This window comes from Seriola aureovittata, chromosome 14 (genome assembly GCF_021018895.1).
Source record: "Seriola aureovittata isolate HTS-2021-v1 ecotype China chromosome 14, ASM2101889v1, whole genome shotgun sequence".
In the NCBI taxonomy this organism is placed as follows: Eukaryota; Metazoa; Chordata; class Actinopteri; order Carangiformes; family Carangidae; genus Seriola; species Seriola aureovittata.
The window spans coordinates 8,753,603-8,775,686 of record NC_079377.1 but is presented as its reverse complement, the minus strand read 5'-3'; the positions used below and the strand labels follow the sequence as shown (position 1 = coordinate 8,775,686).

The 22,084-nt window shown below is 43.1% G+C and overlaps 1 protein-coding gene across 2 annotated transcripts in view; it reads right to left on the bottom strand.

The window, feature by feature from the left end:
- The window catches only part of ptk7b (protein tyrosine kinase 7b), a 73,556-nt gene that overhangs the window by 8,076 nt on the left and 43,396 nt on the right, over positions 1–22,084 (bottom strand). For both annotated transcript variants that reach the window (XM_056395806.1, XM_056395807.1), the window contains exons 2-10: positions 15,147–15,443; positions 8,629–8,731; positions 8,156–8,340; positions 6,311–6,458; positions 4,051–4,181; positions 2,058–2,324; positions 1,218–1,354; positions 948–1,083; positions 201–320 (exon numbers count right to left, since the gene is read on the bottom strand). In XM_056395806.1, the coding sequence (XP_056251781.1) occupies positions 201–320; positions 948–1,083; positions 1,218–1,354; positions 2,058–2,324; positions 4,051–4,181; positions 6,311–6,458; positions 8,156–8,340; positions 8,629–8,731; positions 15,147–15,443 (1,524 nt within the window). The remainder of the gene's footprint in view (positions 1–200; positions 321–947; positions 1,084–1,217; positions 1,355–2,057; positions 2,325–4,050; positions 4,182–6,310; positions 6,459–8,155; positions 8,341–8,628; positions 8,732–15,146; positions 15,444–22,084) is intronic.

The following is a 22,084-nucleotide window of genomic DNA, read 5'->3' as shown; positions in this document are numbered from 1 at the left end:
ATCCATGATGATGAATCTTCCTCACATCCTGTACAGTGCAGATTTTGTACAGGTCTCCACATATTCCTTTGGAAACAGCATTAGTCACAAAGGAATGAAGTGTATTGCTGCTTTTCGGATGAGATATTTCCTTCAGAAACAGTCAATCCTTATCTTAGTTAAGATAGTGTGAGCTATGGTTAAGCCAGCGACGTGCACACCTGCTTTGGTCCAGCGGATGGTGGGGATCTCTCTGCCTTTAGCAGAGCACTGGATGGTGATCTCATTATCCAGCTCCAGGCACTGAGAAGGCTGGGGGGTCGGAGTGAACTTCAGCTTCTCTGAAACACAAGTCAAAACAATACACGCACATTACATATGTGGTAAACACAAAAGCGGGGAGCAGTGCATGTCAAAGCCTCTTTTGTGCAACTCACACTGCAGATGAAATGACACTAAGCTGATGCAAATCATGTTCAGACACATTCAGGGAAATGTGGCTACAGGCACACAGATCTGATGAGTATAACAAGTGAGGTCTATCTGAGGCTGAGATCACATTAACAGGGATTGGCCAGACAAAACACTGACATGCCAGGCCATCTATCACAGTAACTCTGTAGCAGCAGATAGGAATTTATCATGGAGGTAATGTGTTAAAATGGAGGCTGGAATAAAGCTGCCGGGCATGAGTCATATTTTACACCTCCGTGGGTGTCCTGCAGGACGCCCAGAGACACAACATGGACACACTCTTCCTATTTTAGGAAACCCACACACTCATGCACACACACGCCTACGGGCAAGACCACATTTGTTTTATATTTTCTCTCAGTGCTGTATGACTCATTATACCCTGAATAAGATTTCACTCATTACAAATTATCATTCAGTCAGTCTGGGGAATAACTTGAAATGTATAATCTACTGTAGATATTGATCAACCGAGTGATTCCCCCACAGCTTACCAAGCACAATAACTCTCGCTTGCCCAGACAGTCGGCCGCCGACAGTCTTGGTTTCGCAGCCGTACATCTGTCCATCATAAACTTCTACATTATTGATCCTGAGGGTGCCATTAGGAAACAACTTAAAACGAGAGTCCTGGGGGGGAGGAAAAAAGGGTGTTTTTTTAATTTTAAGTCAAATTCTGTTATATCACAAAATAATCTAAATCAATTGAGTTTTCCTGTCAGAAAAAAGACACACTGTGTGTGTTTGTGTGTGTGCTAACTCACCTCAGGTGTGATCATGATGTTGTTGCGGAGCCAGGTGACCTCAGGTTCAGGGTTTGCTTGAGCGTGACAGTGAAGGAAACCTGGTTTACCTTCCTCTAAGTAGCTGTCAAGAGGTCTTGTCACCCACACAGGGGCAGCTGTGGAGACACACACACACACAGAATACATTAACCAATCATGACATTTTACATTAACACATTCAGTATAAACAGCTGTTCTTCAGCTGCGTGGCACACCCTTGAAGGGATATGCAAAGTGTTAATGATAATGATAATCTTTGGCCTATTGGACAAAGACATCATAAATAAACCCTGTGGTAGATGTTCCCAGTGTTCCTACCTTGATCCTGAACATGAGTTATTATTTTATTAAGGAGTGATTCAATGAGCTATAAATTACCCAATCTTCTGTTACTTGTGTACTTTTTCAGCTGTAGTTCTACTGATTTGCCCTATTTCTAAAACTAAATCATGACATTTAAATTATGTAATGCTAAATTCCTATATTATGATAATAAAATAATGAATTGATTTATAGCGACAACTGACCACTAGCTGTTCTTTAAATCATTTAATCTGATTTTTCTCTCTCTGTCTTAAGTGGTTTAGCATTCTACTTCAATAAAGTTACGAAACTCATAACAGACAAATTTTAAAAATATAATATGGGTAAAGCTCCAAAAACACTGGTTCCTACATTTCCCATAATTCGCCCTGTCTTGTTGATGCGACAAAATTCTGTTACACAACAGATTTCACCAGAGTAGTTCGCCCTGTAAAACAAACTTAAATGTGTAAAATTGGTGGCGCCCCCCTTTAGAATGGACTGTGGATGACTCACTGGCCACAGTGAAGGTGACCTCCTGTGTCTTGCGTCCGGCCTTGTTCTGAGCCACACAGGTGTAAGTGCCTGAATCTCCCTCCTCTGTGGGACTGAAGACCAGGTCCAGGCCGTCCTGGTACACTCTGCCCTCTGTGGGGACCCGCTGACCTTCTCTCTCCCACCACACCTCGGGCTCAGGTCGACCGCGTGGGGGGCGACAGGCTACTCTCTGCAGGGTGTCTGCGGTGAAAACCTTTGACATCTTGGGCACCATGTCTTCTATCTCTGTAATGGAGAGCAGAGAGAGCAAGAGGATTTTCAGTGTGAAGGAACAATTTGAATGGTGAAATTGATTTCCATGTATGCAAGACCCTGATAATCATCAAACTGTCTTCAAAGCCAGCGAGGCATTACTGATTTTGAATTTCATGAGCGGCCCTGAGCACACTTAATTCCAACTCACAGTTCTGTTAACAGATTTCCTATCTTGTTAGGAAAGGACTTCTGATTTGAAGCACAGACCACAGTAATTAGAGAACAAAGCGCACAGTAGGCGAACTGAGTATATAGGTTGTTCTTAGTATGGGAATTAACTCGGGCCTGTGTGAGGTGGGTCATATCAAAACTGGCAGCCCTTATACAGAAAGTGGAATGTGATCTGTAGTCCAAAGACTCACAAGACCTCCCACTACTGTGTGGTTTAATACTGTGTGTCCCGAATGGAAGTCATTAATACTTTATTGGCCAACACTGCCCTGAAAGCTGGTGAGCGGTTACGACCTTCTACAAGTCTGAGATCTAAATCAATTAATGAGAACAGAAGAAAACACACATTTCTTAGCAGATGAAAGAGAAGTCGAGCTGGAAGATGGAGGGGGGCGCAGTGAAATGAATGAAGTGGAGCAATGATGGAGTGACTGTTTAAACTTGTCCCTAAATGCTGAATTCTACTGTGACACAATCCCCTATAATGCCTGCAGGGATTACCATCAGATTAAGTGAATTAAGGTATTTAAATGGAGCTGTGGTTCACTGGGTTAAAACTGCAGATACAGTCGTACCTCATTAATCCAAAACCCTTGGGGAAAAGGGGCTGTTTGAGAGGAATAAAGTGTTTGGGACACTGAAACGCATAGAAATTCCAGCCCTAAGCTTATCCAAAATATTTGACTTGCATGCACTTGCATTTCAAAATGCTGGCTGATTAGTAAGATGAGAAGATACTACGGCTTGTTCTTGCTTTAAGCTCCAGCAGCCATTTAAAAGCTGTTAAGTTCTTTTTGGCGTCAGGGTTGGAAAGGAAAAGAGGGGGCGCTGTTCTATGCAATATTAAAACAGCTTTGATGTGCCTCGACTTGCATATTACATTGTTTTTCTTGCATGTATCTGAATCTGACCTTTATGCACAACCACAAAGTTATATTTGTTATACCGCTGATATTTTTTGATTTCATAAACCTGCCCATCTGGAATTTATAATTTCTTCCTGGCAAGTTTCAACTAATGTTGGATAGAAATCATGGGGGGAATTCTAATGACATTAAACATTTAAACAAGCTCATAATTACACTGCTTGTTTGCCCATTTGAGTCCCTGTGGTATGTTATCTAATGTTACTTTTGCTGCTTGCTCAGCCAGGTGCTTTTACACTTCGGAGGAAGCTTGTTGAGCTAATCAAGCTTGGCACACAGCTGGTCTGTTGGAGGAAATAGTATGGAGGGAAGGCAGGAAAATGCTCCAGTGCAGTGTGTGTAGTGGATACAGCTGGGCCGGATGTCAATAAGGGGATGTGATTATCATCGGAGAGATCTGGCTCTAAGTGAAAGAGCCAGAAGAAGGAGGGAGGGGAGAGCAGAATGAGATGGAGGGCAGGATAAATATGTAACCCAAATGCCCCTCTCACTCTCAGATTACAGAATCACAGGTGTTTATCCGTCACCAGTTCAACAACTGCAAATTTGTGTGTGTGTGTGTGTGTGTGTGTGTGTGGGGGTGTGTTGTGTGTGTGTACCAGCTATGAGGAGGGAGGCCTCCAAAGGAACCTGGGACCCTCTTAGGCCACGGCCGACACATTTGTAGGTCCCTGTGTTCCTGGGTTTGACCTGCGTGATCAGCAGTGTGCCGTTGGAGAGCAGAATCACTCTGTGGAGAGGAAACAGATCAGTTTATAAATCTACATATTACGGCTTTCTCACAACCACTGACCAACAAACAATGTGTCACATATTACTTATACATAACAGACCAACAAATGTCACAGAATGTACTAGTGCAACTACCCCCCCACCAGATCTCACTCAGATGCCTTCTGCAAATAACTCTTAGCATTTGTTTTGGCCTGCCTGGAACAGCAGATGGAAATGCTCTGCCAAACAGGACAATACATGAGTGCCAGAAAATTTAGGCTATGTTTTAACAGAGGCCTACTTTTTTATCCTTGGCATCTTACCTGACGCTATCTGAATTGCCCTGATTCACTAAACCCAAGCCATCTGCTGCTCCAAGTAGGTTGAAGTAAATGCTAAGAATTTGTCCATAGAACACAAAAAAAACTGTCCTAGTTAATTTTAAAAAGTCTTGTGCTTTAGGAGGCCCATCCTGATGGCTGGCCTCTGCCAGGCTGCAGGGAGTATCAGTGCCAGAGATGGACGGGATGAGAAGTAATTAAAGGCTGACCTTAGGCCAGCTCCAGGGATGACAGATAGGGAGCTGCAAATCCCACACAGCACAGAAATCTGCTCCACAGAGTGGACAAATCAACAGCTAGTCACTGCTGTGTGACAAAGTCATTACAGAGTTCATGGGGAAAGTGAATATGTAAAGCAGAGAGGAATAAGTTCAGGCAGTGCTGGATGCATTTGGGGTGCTGTATAATTCCTGAGAAGAGTTTCTGAAAGCAGAATATATCCAGGACTAAATGGCTCTGCAGTGGATTCCCTGAGAAGAAGTGATATTTCTCTGTCATCTCATCTCTCCTTCTCTGTTCAATAGTGGGAGGGAAATGAGCTTTGGGAGCTTGTGTATGTTTCCATGTGAGAAAAACCTAGTCTGTGGAAGATTACTTCACTCTGAGGAAATATTCTAAAATAACCACAAAACAAAATGAACAAAGACTGATTTTTCTTCTCTCAAGGCAATCATCTTTATAGCTACATGGATCCTTCACAGAAAGAATGGGTATGGTTTCACAGTTTTGCCTCCGGAGTTGGTATGACCCATGGGGCAGAATTTTTCTGTCTGCAAAAATAGCCTTGAGGTTAATGGTATTATATTTAGTTAGTTTCACACATATGAAAAACAATCCACATCAAATATTCACATAATCTGAGTAGGGTGTGTGTGTGGGGTCGTCTAAAGAGTGCAGGTGCAAAACAGATGATATCCTCTGCAGAGCTGCATTCCTCTGGCATTATAATCAGCCCTGATCAATAAACACACGAAAGACAAGGCTGCCTGAAATACCTTAACCACAACTATGCCAGGTTTTTAAAGACATAGTCTGTGTGTGTGTGTGTGTGTGTGTGTGTGTGTGTGTGTGTGTGTGTGTGTGTGTGTGTGTGTGTGTGTGTGTTTTTAACCACACTTTATTATTCTTCCCCCTGCACTCCTGGTGCCGAGTCATCACTACCTAAGTGACCAAACCCCGCCTCCGACAGGCTCATTACACAAATGACTAACTATTGATATTGCACTCCTTAACCTCCCTCGCTCAGTGAGCACAATAATCACTTTACAATCGAAAACCAGGCTTTTACATTCCATGTGGAACAGGCTGCCTACAGACTGACTATGTATTACCATGAGGTGCTATGAACCCAGAGGGTATACTTGGCACGATGTATAGAAATTGGTTATTATCTAGTGCTTATGCGTTTATAAGGCACATGCTGGTAAGCTGATTGTAGCCAGAGGGGTTTTTCCGCTCAGTGCGTGAACACTGGAGAGCTGCAGAGTCTTTTCTGATAGGCTGGAGAGAAAGGCTGTGTTCCAGTGATGTATAGTAAACCGCAGAATAACTTTACGGTGTTCTGTTCCAGTAATAACATTCTTTAATGTGCAATTCATTCAGAGAGCTGAGAGCCCGACACAAGGTTCCACCTCATTGGGTTGAAAGGAATACCCGAAGCTGAAGCTTACATAATGGTAAGTGAGGAGAGGGAATGGAGTAGGGGCAGGATATGGAGGGAGAGGGGAGTTTGAGAGTGAGAGGAAGAACTGGGGGAGTTAGATGGATGATGAGAAGGAGGAGGAGGATCTAGCTCACAACGTACCGAGACTTGTTTGCCAGCAGCTCGTTTTCGTGGTACCACTCTAACGTGGGGGCCGGCACAGCGGTGAACTGGCAGTGGAACACGGCCTCCTCATTCTTCAACACCACCTGGTCCTCAGGAGTGACCACCGGCCGCGGGAAACTCTTATCTGTTAAGAGAGGTAGACAAACATCTGCATGATTACATCTGCAGGCATCAGACCATCAAGCTCCATCTGGGTGGATACTCTTACTCCAAGGTTTATTAAAAGCTGCCAACAGCAGTGTGAGGCCGGTGAGCAGGCAGCCTTCAGGTGGCGGTGCGTGTGTCAACAACTCAGGGGCCCTGGGGAGCCGTAATGAGGTCAGGGAACAGACCCTGCAGCTTATCTGGACCATTATCTCCTTCCTTTATTACCACCTGGACAGTAGAATCACACATGGTAGATCCTCCCTCTCTTCGCTGTGATGATCTAAAGTCATGCTATTCCAAGAAACTGGAGTTAGGGCTCAGGTGGGTCAACTGGTCATTTTGGGTTTTTTTTTTTAAACTTGAGGATGCAGGATTTTATGCAGTCAATTTCAATCACACAAAAGTTCTTAAACTGCATTGTTTTTTCCCACCATTCACATTCTTTGGCCCTTTGCTTCCCTGCCAGCTGCCTTCAAACCCCCTAGCTTTGGCTAACACTGGACCAGGCTGCTCTGACCTGCCAAAAGCAGAGATTAGGCAGAGTACAACCTAGAGGAGTAGTAATTACCACACAGATTTTAAGACATTGTTACACTCCAAATATAAAGCTAAAGGGCATCGAGCTCAATAAAGAAACAAGAACACGAAAATATCCCTAATCCAACTTTATGTGTGAGTATTTCAAATCTGCACAGCTAGAGGAGGTATGGTGCCAGTAGTAGTATTACTACATGGCAACTGGTTAGTGTGAAGAAACAGAAAGGCGTGCACTCAGAGCACACCTGGCCCACCCAGGAAGTCGGTGGAGAGGCCTCAACTCAAAGAGCATTGTGCATTGAAAAAAAAAAAAAAAAAAGTTTAAATCTGTCAACCTTTCCTTAAGGTGAAGCCCTATAGAAGAGCAGAGGGTGGCATCATGGTAACTGGAAACTCAACAATTATCCATTCTTCCTCGACCCAGGTGCTAACCTAGCGTGTCTGTGTATGCGCGTTGCAGGTGGCTAATTAGAGTGGAACAGGGCATCAGGTTTCATGCACAGATGTGCTGCTGTATGTACTGTACCAGCTCTTTGCGGTGCTGGGGGGGATAATCGACGGGTGCGCGCACACACACACACACACACACACGCAGAGTAAACAGCAGAAGTCATGTTGTGAGCCTGCAGAAAAACAAATAGCCTCCCAACACAACAAACTGTCTGTGAAATCTACGGTTACAAAGAGAAATCAACAGAACAATGCTGCTGCTGAGGGAACCGCTGTTATTGTTTTCTCTGTGGATGCTTATGATGTTGTTTCTGTCTGCGTGGGCGGCGGAAGAGGAAGGTGCTAACACACTCTCTGGTAATCATATTAGGAGCTCCATCGCTTTCATTTCCTACTCTCTCTCACTACTAATGGTCCTTACGCACCCTCCTCTTCAGCACACTTCCTGGCAGGTATGCAAATGTGCAAAATTCACTGAGAGCATAAAATATCACATTATTTCTTACATGAAAACTAGAGCTGAAACTATTCAGTTCATTGACTAGTTTATTTAACAGAAATGTAATAAACAAATTTCAGTTTTTTTGTTAAAGTCATTTTTCAAGAAACCTCATGTCATTTATATGTTGCAGTGGCTCAGCACACTGTCATGCAAAGACACACACACACACACACACACACACACACCTATGATGTTAAGCGTGAAGTTGCTGTTGCTGCAGACGTGCCCTGCTGCATTCTTGGCACAGCAGTAGTACAGGCCGTTGTCGTCTGGACTGGCGCTCTTGAAGGTGAGTGTCCTCTCCTTGTTGTTGATCTGATGGCTCTTCTCTGTCAGCTTCAACCCGTCCTTGAACCACTGGCATGTCGGCCTGACAGGGAGAGGAGGATTAAAGAGAATAGGCGTGAGAGAGGTTTAGAAGAGGAAGACAAAATTTGGGAAGAGGGGCAGGATGATTGATGTAAAAAAAAAAAAAAAGAGTAAAAAAGATCAGATACAAAGTTGTGTTGAGGGGGGACAGAAGAAGAATAGGTAAAGAGGAACATAAGGGCATGAGAGAGGCCAGTTAGGACAGAAGAGTAGTTTTTCCAGTACAGTCCTCAACATGATCCTCAACCCTGTGAACTCTGAACCTGAGGTGACAGGGAGGGAGACTCACCGTGGATGTCCATCAATATGACAGCGCAACGTGACCGGTGCAGAACTCTCGATCTCTCCTTCTGAGGAGGGCTCCTTCAAAGTCACACCACCACTTTCCAACCCTGCAGAGGAAAACAGAACGGACTGTGAGCGGGAGGAGGGACGGGGCATGGGAGGACGAGGGGAATAACTGAGGAGAAGGACAGGAGGAAAAATTGAGTTAAGTGGTGGTCCTGTCATCTGTCCTCTCGGGAGACACGACAATGCTAATGCACTTGACAGGACTATGACTCAGGAACAGAGAGACAGAGCAGGGACCTACGACATCACTGGGTCAGCTTACATCAGCATACCACTGTCCTGCACTCACAAGAGCAAGAGGGGCTCTTACAATGCTTTTTATGGACATTTAATGGACAGTCCGTTGACTTGCTCTGTTAAAAAGGCTACTCCGCTGTCAGAGCAGCCCATAAACTGAAACAGTGAACATGTTTCACTTTTAGCAATAGCGCCTCGCTTTATAGTCTGTAAAATGCTTGAAAAGTTGTGAGGTGCATCCTTAGCTAAGAAAATCCTTTGACTCTGATCAGTGGAGTCTGCAGACTTGCACCACTGTAAGTAGAAAAAACAAAATAAAAACAAAGTGACGGGAGACATCACCCACAAGTAACATGAAACCTGATCAATGGTGTCTGAGTGACACATGAATAACAGGACAAGTGAAGAAAACAGATGGCGACAGTCGTCCCCTGAATGCATCACGGTACAGGGAGAAATGCAGTGCAGCGTGGTTTCCCCATCAAGGATGTGACCCAGTACACTGAAACATTTTCAGGGTTTTATTCTCCAAAATGTCCAAGGAGACATATAGTACATATATCTCATGATGTACTGAGGCGTTTCATCCCCTCTTTCAATAAAAAGGACAGTGGTGGTTGATGTAAACTAAGACTTTTTAGTGTAGCCATAAAAATGCTATATTTGATCTGACAGACACAGCACTGATCTCCTGATAAAGTGGCTGCCTGCTGCTGAGCTAGATGCACACTAAAGAGTACTGCACAAATAAAAATAATATAAACAGTTACTTAGTGAGACCAAAGTTGTCTCCTTCACTGAGAACAGTTAGTGTACCTTGCAGGAATTCCCCTTCCCCTCCTGAATGTGTTGACGATACAAATACTTGGTGTTTACACTGAATGGGAACAAGTGCTAATTGTTATAATGTGATGATGTATAAGCTGACATGCAGTAACTGTGCACGCTGTGTGGTTACTGAGTGCATACATGCATTCTCTGAGACAGCATGTTTGTTATGGTTACCCTGGCTTCTACATGAGTCTATGGAGGTTTTGTGTGTATGTATACTGTGTGTTAGCGTGTTAGTGTAACACATTCCATCATGCTGAGCTTCATTCCTATGGCCTGTGGCTGAATTGTGTGTCTGCATCTCTGCCCCTGTGTGGATCATCTATGAAATATGCATGGCATGAGCCTCCACCTGAGAAAGCAGTGGAGGGGGGGGCGCAGCACCACCCCTGTGAGGTTAGAGGGGGCGCTAGAGGAAGACCTGTCACAGTGAATTACACAGCAACCTGGCAGTTCTCTGCACACAGGGGGATGATGGGAAACCGTGTCTACAGTAACAGGGCCTACATCCCCCTCGCTTCTATCCTCATCTAGGGCAAGCAACGCTCATTAGCTCCAACCTAACACAGATGCCCCAACAACTGTGTGTGTATGTGGTGGTGAGGAGGGAAACAGAGTTGATGATTTTGTGCCCCTAAGCATGAATGCATGTGTGCTCAAATGCCTTTAACAGTTCAGCGCAGGATACTAATTGTTTGTGTGTCTCACTCAAGGACATTCCAGTAAATAGCTCCAGTAACTTAGTGAGGAGGAGGAGGAGGTGATGAAGGCCAACCCAGTAACGGGGACCTGGGGCCAGACACTCAGACAGACCTGCTATTAGTGCAATGGAAGCATAAAAACCCGACAAAACCAGAAGGGGAAACAGTGAGTCACAGAGGAGGAGGAGGAGGAGAGAGTAAGAAAAAGTTTGATGGAAGGAACAACAAGTATCATCTGCAGCACATCTGACAGTTATTTGCAAATGAAGTCATACAATGTGTTTTGACCTTTCTGGAGTAACAGGTGAAGGTTTCCTGTATCAGGTGGTGTCAAACTGTCAAGCAAGAAGGCTAAATTTTATATTCTGTGCTACATTCATAAGAGTCCATGTGTTTTTTTTCTGTTGTTTTCTGTCCAAAGAATAAAAAAACCCAGCAGCATGAGTCTGAAATAAAAGCATAAAAGAAGTGAGCAGTAAGGCTGAAGGGATTAAGAAAAGAAGTGCATAAAATGGGAAAAAGTCATCACAATACCAGGCGCAGTGACTGATGAGTGACCTCTACATGTATGCAGACTCTACAACACTGAGCGCTCATCAACTCAAACTGCCTTGTGACTGTCCACAGTTTCTACCACTCCTGACCTATTTTGTCATCCAGCAGGTTAAAACCAATTCTTGGTATTCATTTCCAATTTGACCTGGATTTTGTGGACAGTCACACATTCGAACCCTTTCCTCCACTAATAGCGCCATTCACAGTTCAGGTTTCCTCAGCTGTCCAGTCGACAAACAGAAGGCGCTCTTTCATAGCCTATTAGTGGCAAATACTTCCCCATAATCCCTCTCAGAATGCATGACTAAGTGTTGGAGCAGGCCTGGCAGCTAACGCCATAATTAGGGGTGTATAATTATTATGTTGGAGGCAGAACAGTAAGCTCTATCAACACAGGGATGATAACAGATGAATTGTGAGGATATTGTCAAGGCAGATGCTTGGACCATTCATCCCTCACTGTGCCAAAAGGCAGCTGTATGTGTGTGTCTGGTTCATTCAGTGAGCTGATTTGTTGCCATGGAGAACGGTTTCTGCGACAGAGAGGCAGGGTAGATAGTGTTATCCAGGGGAGCACTGGGGATGTGATTTGACTGACAGCACCATGTGGGTATGGAAATAACTAAAACATGTGGCAGAGTGGCTTCATATTGTAAACTTTGTGGAAAAAAAATGCCCTAGCACAGACCCGGGAAAAAGCATGACAGACCCAGCGCACTGTGGTAGATGAGGTGTCAGATTTTATCAGCTGTGGCTGACAGAGGTCAACAGGCCAGCCTGCAAACTACAGCAATTCAGAGAGATGCTGCTGCTGCTGCTGTGACAAGGCACGAGGAGGCGGAATAAAGGGAAAAAAGAGACTCTGACACTGGAGCAAAGTCACTCTGCAGGGGAGAAGCTGACGGATGGAGTTTGGGTCATTAAGCATGAGGAGCTGCATTTTGTCAGCTCACAGAAGACAGGGGGAAAAAAAGCAAGGGGTTGGAGGCATTGTGAGAGGATGAGAAAAAAGTGGAGCTGTGCTAGTGATCAGTGAGGATGCTCTAAAATGCATCTGCTGAGCAAATGTAGGTTAAGGACACAAGCTGTGATTAAACCGAGATGGCGTGTGTGAGTACTCGTGTGCAAGTAGCTCTGTGATTTTGAAGATTAAATAGGCAGGAACAGTTGCCCGCTTGGCTGTGTTTCTACTGTATGTTTCCCTTCTACCTACAAGTTATGTCAAAGAATATCAAAGCACTGTCTGTCTGGGGGGGGGGGACTAAAACCTCTATTAGAGAAAACAGAGGGGGGATAATTACTCTGAATAACTCTCAACTGGCAGGATTTGCCCACCCACCATTGAGAGCGAGACAAATTAACTCTCTCTCTCTGCAGAGGGCGGAAGGGGGAGGGGGAACAAACTACTCGGGTACAGTCCATGTACAGTACATATGGAATACTTGCCCCCCCCCCACAACCCACACTTACTACTACGCACGCAAACAAGCATACACATGAGTGAACGCACATACAAGATTAATGCCAGAGGGGTCTTTGCTTTAAAGCTGCGTGCGGCTTTATCGCCTGTTAAATGTATGTTGGGGAAATATGAGAACATCTGTCATAACATTGTCTGATCCACCTACAGTGATCCATAGATGACCAGCCAACCTGCACATTATGACAGATAGAGAAATTTGTTGATATACACAGACAGATGCAGCGTGCAAAAGTGATTAGAGGTGATTTACTGCTTTTTGATACTTCACCTTGTCCGTTTGATTCTGAAATATCTGTGCTGTGCTATAAATTATCTTGTTTATTCTCTAACAGAGGAGAGAAAATCTACTGTAGGTGGTTTCTTATCTGAAGAAATGCCTGAGGAATCCACTCAAGTTGTTGGATACTCATCCAACTGACACAAATCTATCGATCATATTCCGAGCAGAATGTTAATGTTTGATGCATTAAAAACACCACATCCATTAATGTCTGCCTCTCTGCTATTAATCTGCTGCTCATGTCTCGCTTTGTGTAGTGCATGTCCACAGTACTGTCGTATCTGAGAAGAGAAAAATGTGTAGTAAGTGTACCCCCATCATCTTGCATCATGTTCTGTGCTCGCGGTGGATTGGCTGAGAGACACTCCAGCAGCCAATCTCTAAGGTGTCCTTGAAAGGCTACTTGATATGAAGCCCTGTCATCACCCCCAGAGACAGATGGGAGTCCATGCATGCAAATATATACATTTATTAATACCTCCAAATAGTGAAGAATGTGTGTATTGTGTGTATTAAATACATTACATCTGGTTACAAATAAACTAGCAGCAAGCAAGTTTCAAAGACCTACATTTAAAACTTTCTATGTGTTTTGTGAAGACTAATTATTTCAATATGCATTAATTTATCTCTTGGCCAATATGGACATATGACAGATGTGGCATAAAGTGCTTATTTACACATCCAGCAGATACCGAGCAACATTAGCATTCATTTGGAGTTTCCACCAGCTCCTGAGGGAAATATCTGGCTTGTTAGCCACTAAATGCTGCTCTATGTTCATCACCTAGTCCATCTAATTTTGTCTCACTAAAAGGTCAATCAACGTTTTTGCAGAAAACACACGACTGTTGTATCTAGAAATGACGCCCTTTAAGAGGGGTGAGAGGGGACCAGAATTGTCAAGTAGTGAGCCGGAAAACCAACAGACATATTAACACCTGCTAATGTCGTCAAAACTGCCTCTGTGGTAGTTCCCGTTACAGTAGGTGACTCCAGGACCACATTTTGCCATGATGAGACAAGACACACGCACGCACACGCACGCACACACACACACACACAGGGTGAATTTAATACCAGCCTCGCTGCTGCAGCTGGTAAAATTAGATTTTTCAAAATTAAAATTAATTCAGCACATTCCTTACAATAAAATATGCCTCTCTTTTCCAGTGCGTGGGAATGTTAATGACCTGGCAGAAGATACAGTTTATTCTGGGACAGCTCTTAAGAACTGGTATTTCATGTCTGACTTGTTTTTTTTTCTTTTCAATCTGTGGGAGTTTGTCAGTTGAGCTTTATTGACACACTAGATCATGTTTAATTGCAACACATAAAAGCAGTTTCCTTCAGATCAGACGAGGTTTGGAAAACTGATGTGCTTCTTTGGTTTATCTGGCTAAAAATTTTGTATTCAGTCAGTGGCTCAACATCACAGACCACAAATATCCACTGGTGGAGACACTTCACAGAGCAAAGGTTAAACCTCGGCTCTCTCCCTCCGTCTGTCCCTCTCAGTTTATCTCTCAGTTTGCTACAGGAGGTCCGGACACTCATCTGTTCTTGTAATCAGCCTTTGAACAAGTAACAGCGGCACAAAAACAAAACCTCCCGGCTGAGTGTAGTGAGAGAGGACAACATACTCCATAAGGAGCTTTTTTTCACCCTGTTCTGCTTTTTGTTTTCTCTTGCCATCAGTACAAACTCTGTGATTGTGAGACACAAAGGCTTTTCAGTAACGACTGGTACCTGCGGGCCTTCCACAATACGCAAACAAGGTTTTTATTTATCCCAGAAAGGGCTGTGCAGAATTCCCATGGCTTCCTCTGAAATTTAAGAGGGTAATCGAGTGGTTTGGTTATGGGGCTAAACAATAAAATTAAGATACTAGTGTGCCTCCCCCTAATGGGAAAAAAACGTTTACAAAGTGACAGAGTGAAAAACTTGACATGAATAAAAAGCTGGAGCAAGGACGGTGGTGCTAATCTGAACCTAAATAATTCTATAGCTGGAAGGTAAATTACGCTGTTTAGTAATTTCCAGACAAAAGCCTTTTGACAGCATATGGGAAAAAAGAGTGTTACACAACACAGAAAAAAAAGATACAAGCAACAAGAAACACATGCTTGGTGGCACACATATCCAGTTTCCTTTGGATAGAGGGAGATGAAGCCACAGAGAACAAGGCAACAAGGTGGAAACATTCCTACAGCTCATACTACCTGTCATCTTATACCGTGACTTTTGTTTTGCTTTTTTGATCCAGAAACTGGATGCACACCCATGTTGCCATTATGAAACCCTGTCAGCTGGCAAATTACACTCAGGAAATCACAGGGTTTGTTCTAGGTTTGAAATGAAACACTCACACTTGATATTAAAGGAGGCGTTGGTGGAGTGGAGCATCTCTCCTGACGCCGTGTTTTGTGCGACGCACTCAAAGTTTCCTGCGTCCAGCCGCCGATCCACAGCGGTGAACTTGAGGTTGCTGCCCTCCTGGAAACGCCTCTCGCTGCTTTCCAGAGGCTGGCCGTTGTGGAGCCAGCTGTAGGCGATGTCAGCCGGATCGCTGACCTCGCAGCGTAGCATGGCGCTGCGGCCGTGCAAGGCATCCTGGGACTTGGGCTCCTTGGTGAACTGGATGGCTGCAGCTTGGATGGACAGAACTGGAAAAGAGGAAAAAAGATGGAGAGGGAAATGAAATGACAGAGGATTAGAATGGGGCTGCTGTTAACATTTTACTGCTTTTTCCGTTCATTAAGTGTGTGCCATGGTGACCACTTAGCCTCGTGGAGGAATGTGATGTTTAGACAATACTGGCCAACTGTGAATTATTTAGTCGTAAAATTATCAAACCCAACACAGAGAAAATACTTTTTCCCCGTTAGCGAGGCTGTGAGTGCCGCCGCCAGTCATGTGCCATCAGCTCAGTGAGACAAGTCTCCTAAACAAGACATGATGTGCCACACACACACACACACACACACACACACACACACACACACACACACTTTTATTTCCCCTTATGATACTGTGAACAAGCTTTGTGTGAGAGATGTGTTTTCTGCTCCAGTTACCCACATGTCACTGGAGGAAATGAGTAGAGTGTGACTTGCAGTAAACACGGAACGAATACTATTCAATTCTACTGCACAGTCACAGCACATCTGATATTCAATATGGTTATAATGTAAGAGATCACAGCGTGTGAGAAGCAAATGCAGGGGGAAGAAAATGAAAACAGAAGAATGGAGTCACAGTGTTGGTAGCTAGATGTGCATGTGCATCTCTCCTCTGTCTGGTCTTGGTTCCACATCACTGGGAATTTTCTGTTTCTGTTCCTGTTTCACATTCTTATTCTTATTCATTGAATGAGCACATGGTTGCATGTGGTAGCAGTGTAATGGTCAACATCCAGCAGCTAAACAATTCATCTTTTACATAGACTCACAGATGAGATTTTACACTTGCTTGTTGTAGCTCAGTGTAATATTGAAAATCATCCATCTCTATCTGATTTTTCTTCTGTCCAACTCCTGTGGAAGGACCAAAACAAACAAACAAACAAAAAAAACAAACAAAAAAAGAGATAATTTCTGTTTCAGTTCAGTTCAAGCTGCTCTCATGATTGTTGTTAATTAGAAAAATCTCAGTCTTAGAGTCTGATTGGCTCTTTCTAATTTAAACGCAACAGCTGTTCCATCTGCACAACCACCACATCGCACTATTCATCAATGCCCATCTCCATCTCCCTTTGTCAAGACAGGCCCTCCTCTGCACAATGTTATCACACCTGATGTCACGGTTTGTTATCATAAGGAACGGTCCAGTGCTGAGTCGATCGAGCATAGCTACACCTGCATGACAATGTGTGTGTGTGCGCATGTGTGTGTGTGTATCTTCAAGGCTTCTTGCAGGACTGGAGCCAAGTAAAAAGGGGGATCTTTCAATAATGTTTAATCAAAAAGCCTGTTGAAGATGAGCCAAGGTAATCCTTCCATCTTTGACCCTCCTCATCCCACCGCTGTCCTTCTACTGCCTGTCCATCTCTTCATCAGGCTCACCTTTGTCTCAGCTGCAGGTGGCGAGCTGACAGACAGGCAGGCAAAAAAAGACGCAGCAAGGCAGAAAGGCAGGTCAAACAAGACATCCAGAGAGGCTGTGGGTAGGCCAAGTGGGACAAGGACAAACAAATTTGCATTAAATGCCCCCTTAACTTAAATTTCACAGTCAAGAGGGTTTGACCTACATAAGTGTGTCAGATGGAGAGGTGGGCCACTTCAAGTTGTGTCAGAGAGTCAAAACTCCAGAACTACCATCTGCTGTTACAGACAAGGTGGGCAAGTGGATCAAACTCTGCTATAAAAAAAATCAGGAGAAAGTGTTGACCATATGCAATATTGACTCACATACTCAGTCAAAATAAAACAACATGACTGGTGTGTTCTTTATATGCAAAAGCACATAATCGGCTATAGCACAAGTAAGGACATCTGTTAACTGAACACCTCCACTTTTCACTGTATGGATAATAGCAAGCTGCACTGAAGACTACAATCACCATTAAATACTTTCCTACAGTGGGACAAATCCACAGACGTATCCAGTGATGCACAGCTACAGATTTGCATTTAAAAAATGAGTGTAGAAGAAGACATACTCTATGTTTCACAGAGCACACAGAGAAACTTGTCCCTTCAGCGCTCGAACACAAACTCACTCATTCTGACAAGCTACAGCTGAGAAAAGAGTGATCGTGACTGACAGCAAGGACAGCTATGAAATTAACATCAAGCTGATCAAAGTTAGTCTCTAAAATGTCCTGTAGGAGCTTTGCACCGACTGCTCCTTACAAACCAGTTTTCTATTGATGCACTTATTCCTTTTGGATCTATATGTGAACACATTTAATCAAAAAGGAAAATCCTCAGGTTGGTTACACTTTTGTTGACCGGTTAAAATAGCCAGGAGTAAGGGAGCAATGACACTGTGCTCCAGTGTTATTATTTTTAGTCCATCATGTTTTTTTTTTTTTTTTTTAAATTTCACACATGTCTGGCAGCCAAGGGCGATCGATGCTTTCTGTGGGGAATCAAAGTTTTTTTTCTTTCTTTTTTTTCTTGGAGACAGCGTATTAGAGGTGACAGCCCCGCAGCTTTACTCTCAGCTGTGAATACACTGTTAGAGAGAAATTTACAGGCTCCACGAGGAGTAACATTTGCTGGCAGATGATTGGCTTTTACTTCACAGTATCAAGCTAAAATGTCTCGCATGATATAAAACGTCACCTCTTAACCTCAATTTGTGCCACCTCAGCTGAAGTGGCAACCATCTCACTTCATGTCTACACATAGACTTTATATCTTTTATTCTCTCTCTCTTTTATTCTCATTCTCCTTTCATGCTCTGTCTCAACATGGGGTCATGGTTTGTAGACTGAAGTTAGAGCCTAACTTACTAACTTACAATGACCAAAAGTGGTGTCCTCCCACAATTAGTTATAATTATCGGACAAAAGTTTTGATGATCAACACGTTCTTTAAATTATTTGGAGGATTTGCTGCTTTTCTCTGCTTTATCTCGTTGTTAATTAGATATATTTGAGTTTTAGACTGTCAAACAAGCAACTTAAAGATGTCACACTGGCTCACGAAAATCTTTCACTATTTTCTGACATTTCAAGACCAAACAATCTATTAATAGAATGAAATAATCAAGAGATTTATTGTTTATAAAACAATAGTTAGCCATTGTTCATAAATCATTCTTTCATCATCTGAACTGAGCTCCAGTGAGATTGCCCCACATGATTTATTGCGCAAAGGATTGTTACAACTCCTCTTCTGTATAACCAAATGGTGTCTAACAATTCCCCAAAGAGGCTGTGAATTTGTTCCATCTGTGTAAAACTGGGATAAAAGGCAGCAGATGGGCTGGAAACACCAGCAGAGTCATCCCCAACATCCACCTCAAACATTCTATCAAGTAATGTGCACAGACAGCACTCTGCCTCCACGCCAAGCTTACAGCTGGGGTGTGAGGTAGCGTGCCAACTTCCATCACACTGAGCCTCCTCTGTGCAGCAATGTTACGAGCTTTGGTGGAGACACGGCGGAGCTGTGGCATGCAGTTGATGGTTTAATTTCAGATGCATGTTGACATACAGTGTGTGTGTGTGTGTGTGTGTGTGTGTGTGTGTGTGTGTTTAGATCTGTGTACAGAGGGAATGACTTCCGGGAAAAGTCCAGCAGAGAGAGTGCAGGCAGATAAGGTGTTTTTACATACCACAGGATGACAGACAAGAGAAAGAGAGGGGGAGGGGTAGAGTGAGGCACAGTCAATCACATGTGAGGAAGTCTGCCAAGTTTACTGTACCGTTCAAACAGAGAAGGCACCGGTGACCTACATCTCTCACTCACACTGCAGCTCTGTCTCTCTAACAATCTTATTATAAACAGATACACAAGAAGAAACTTCAAGGGTGAACACACACACAAATATCCCCTCTACCACAATCACACAGTCACTCAGCAACACAAATTCCACTATGATGCATCCGTCTGACCAAATCAATGTTTCTTTATTGAGCCACAGAAGTGCTGGAGGGAGAGAAATGCTTGGATCTGCACAGAGTGACATTTGACAGATAAGCGGGGCAAATGCTATCGAAACTCTTACTGAGGGCCCCTTCAAAGTCAGAGTGGTTGAAAGGAAAAGCTATAGATAAAGGGGGAAACAAACAGCTAAAACCAAGGACAGAGGGATCGGAATTTTCTTAAGACAAAAACTCTCTAATGCAAAGAGTGAGGTATAGAAATTGGTGAAGTTAAACTGACAAACCCTCCACAACTGCACTAATAATAACACTAAGAAATACAGTGACGTAGATCATTAAAAGGCCCACTAGTAATGCTATGTGTGTATATATATATATATATATATATATATATGTGTGTGTGTGTGTGTGTGTGTGTGTGTTTAAATGTTTTATGAAGAAGGAAATGCATGCAATGAAACGCTTCGTTTACACAAAAACTTGACAGAGCACCTTTTAAAATTAGCTTTAAAATGAGTTTTTTCATTGAAAATAATAACTTAGGTAGATTATTTATATTATTATTTTTTGTTTATGAAATATTAAAATGAAATTAACAAATTGAAAATTCCCTATTTTAAGAGGCCAGGGTGTTGTGTTCAGATTTCTGGCTTTGCCTGATCAAAAATCCAAATTCTGGGGTTTTTAAAAATGTATCAAACAAAGAAAAGCAACAAATCCTCACATTTTGTAAGATGGATAAGTTACTGCCAATCATCTTATCGATTAATCAAGTAATTGATTCAGCACTAAATAAGTGTTTTTTTTTTTAAACCCAGAAACCTTCATAACTGTGAAAGAATGTAATGTCTTGATAATTTATGCAATTGATATTTAATGTCAATTTGAAATCAAAGCTGGAGAAAACTGTTCCTCTCTCGCTCTTTAGGGAGCCTCTCTCTTTCCCTTTCTTCATAGATTGAGAAAAACAGAAAACAATAAGAGTTCTGGCTTCGATTCCAATCAATATGCACTTACCGGGAAAAGCTTACGACGAACAAGCTAATGCACCCGTATGAGCAGCGAAAGTTATGAAATATTAATAGCTCTACTCTCTCACAAGTTTGACTTTTCCTGGATTTCGATCTAGGTATCTGAAAATAAGTTGGAAGAGACAGAAAGTAGGTTAAAGATGAAGAGGGAAACTGCTGAGAGGGGTAAAATGTCTATACACAGGGATTCTCCTTCTAAACTTGCTGCACTGCCGACCCCATTAAGCCTGGCTCGGCTGTCAAGGCTGTCAGGTGGAAGTCGCCTTTAAGTCGGCCTGACAGCCAGAACCCACCATAATGGGCTCATCAGCAGCTCCCGCCTCCCTTCTCTCTTTCTCAACTTTGTCTGCTGCCACGGGCAGGCAGAGGTGGCTGAGCTGAATCATATTTCAAGAAAAACTACACTATACCTCCAGCATAGGGCTGAATCCAAGATGAAGTCTGGGTCAAAGAAAGAGAGTTTGTGAGTTAGCATGTACAAGTAGTCTAATCTCTTTATCAAATCATTAAATTTATATTTAATCATTTTTCAGTTCTAAAGAAAAACTCACAGATTCAGCTCAGATCTGGGATCAGCTGTTGTTGGGCACTAAGCCAGAAATCCTACAATTTGCATTGACAGCTACTAAATGAATCAAATTTTCAAAATTAATGAAACTGGCCTAATTTATGATGACAACTTGTAGAAAATGAACTGAGCAGCAGATGATCGGAAATATTGATTAATGATTGATATTGATTGTAGTGTCAGTGAAATAACCGCTGGAAAATACTAGTACCTAATTTTTCACTTCAACCAAATACTCTGAGCTTAATGAGCTCCAAATGATGATCTGATGCATAAAAAGTTGAATTGGGACTTTCCTGTATATAACAAGCTGCGATCAATTCACTGGTGGCCATAGTAGTAGTACACAAGTGTTATCAGCGTCACATGGAGCGGAGCCTTGACCAAAGATGTGCAGACGTCAACCCCAAACATCTGAAAATCAGGTCAAAATACCAGCGTTTTGTAAATAAAAAAAAATTTTAAAAATGAAAGAAAAAAAGAGGCATCAAAGATGATGTTATCTTATCAGTGAAGATCCTGTAATCAGGACTGTGTGTCTCCACCAGGTCATCTAACCCAATGTTATCTCTGAAACTTTCTCTAAACAAGCTGCAGCAGGGTGCCGACAGCCAGGGATGACACACAGTACTGAGGCTGCAAGAGGTTAAGGGGGGAAGACGCCAGCACTTGCACAGACACAGACAGCAGCACCCACCAGCACTTGGCACCAGGCACGCCCGCTGTGTGAGCTCAAATAGCCCCTATGTGTGTGCTTTAACAGCTTCTCAGTGGACCGTGTCGAAGAGAGGCAGCTGCTCTAAAACGTTTTAGAGTGAGAGGACAGCACAACGAGGAATCTTGGAGTCGCAGAGATCAGGGCTGCTGACGGAGCGTGAGACAGTGATTGGAACGTTCAACATGGCTGCTAACAGATATTTATCTCAACATCACCTCAGCCTCACAGAGACGCAATTCCCAGAGTCTCACACATTAAACTGCTGCAGATATCCATCAAACCTCTGTCAAATATTTTGCTACCAAATTCACAAGTTTAAACTCTGTGATCTATGAAAATAGCACAAACCTATGAGGACATGACTATGATCCATAATCACTGTATTTTCATTACTCCCTCCTCCTCCCGGCTGCAAAATCTACATAACCCAATTA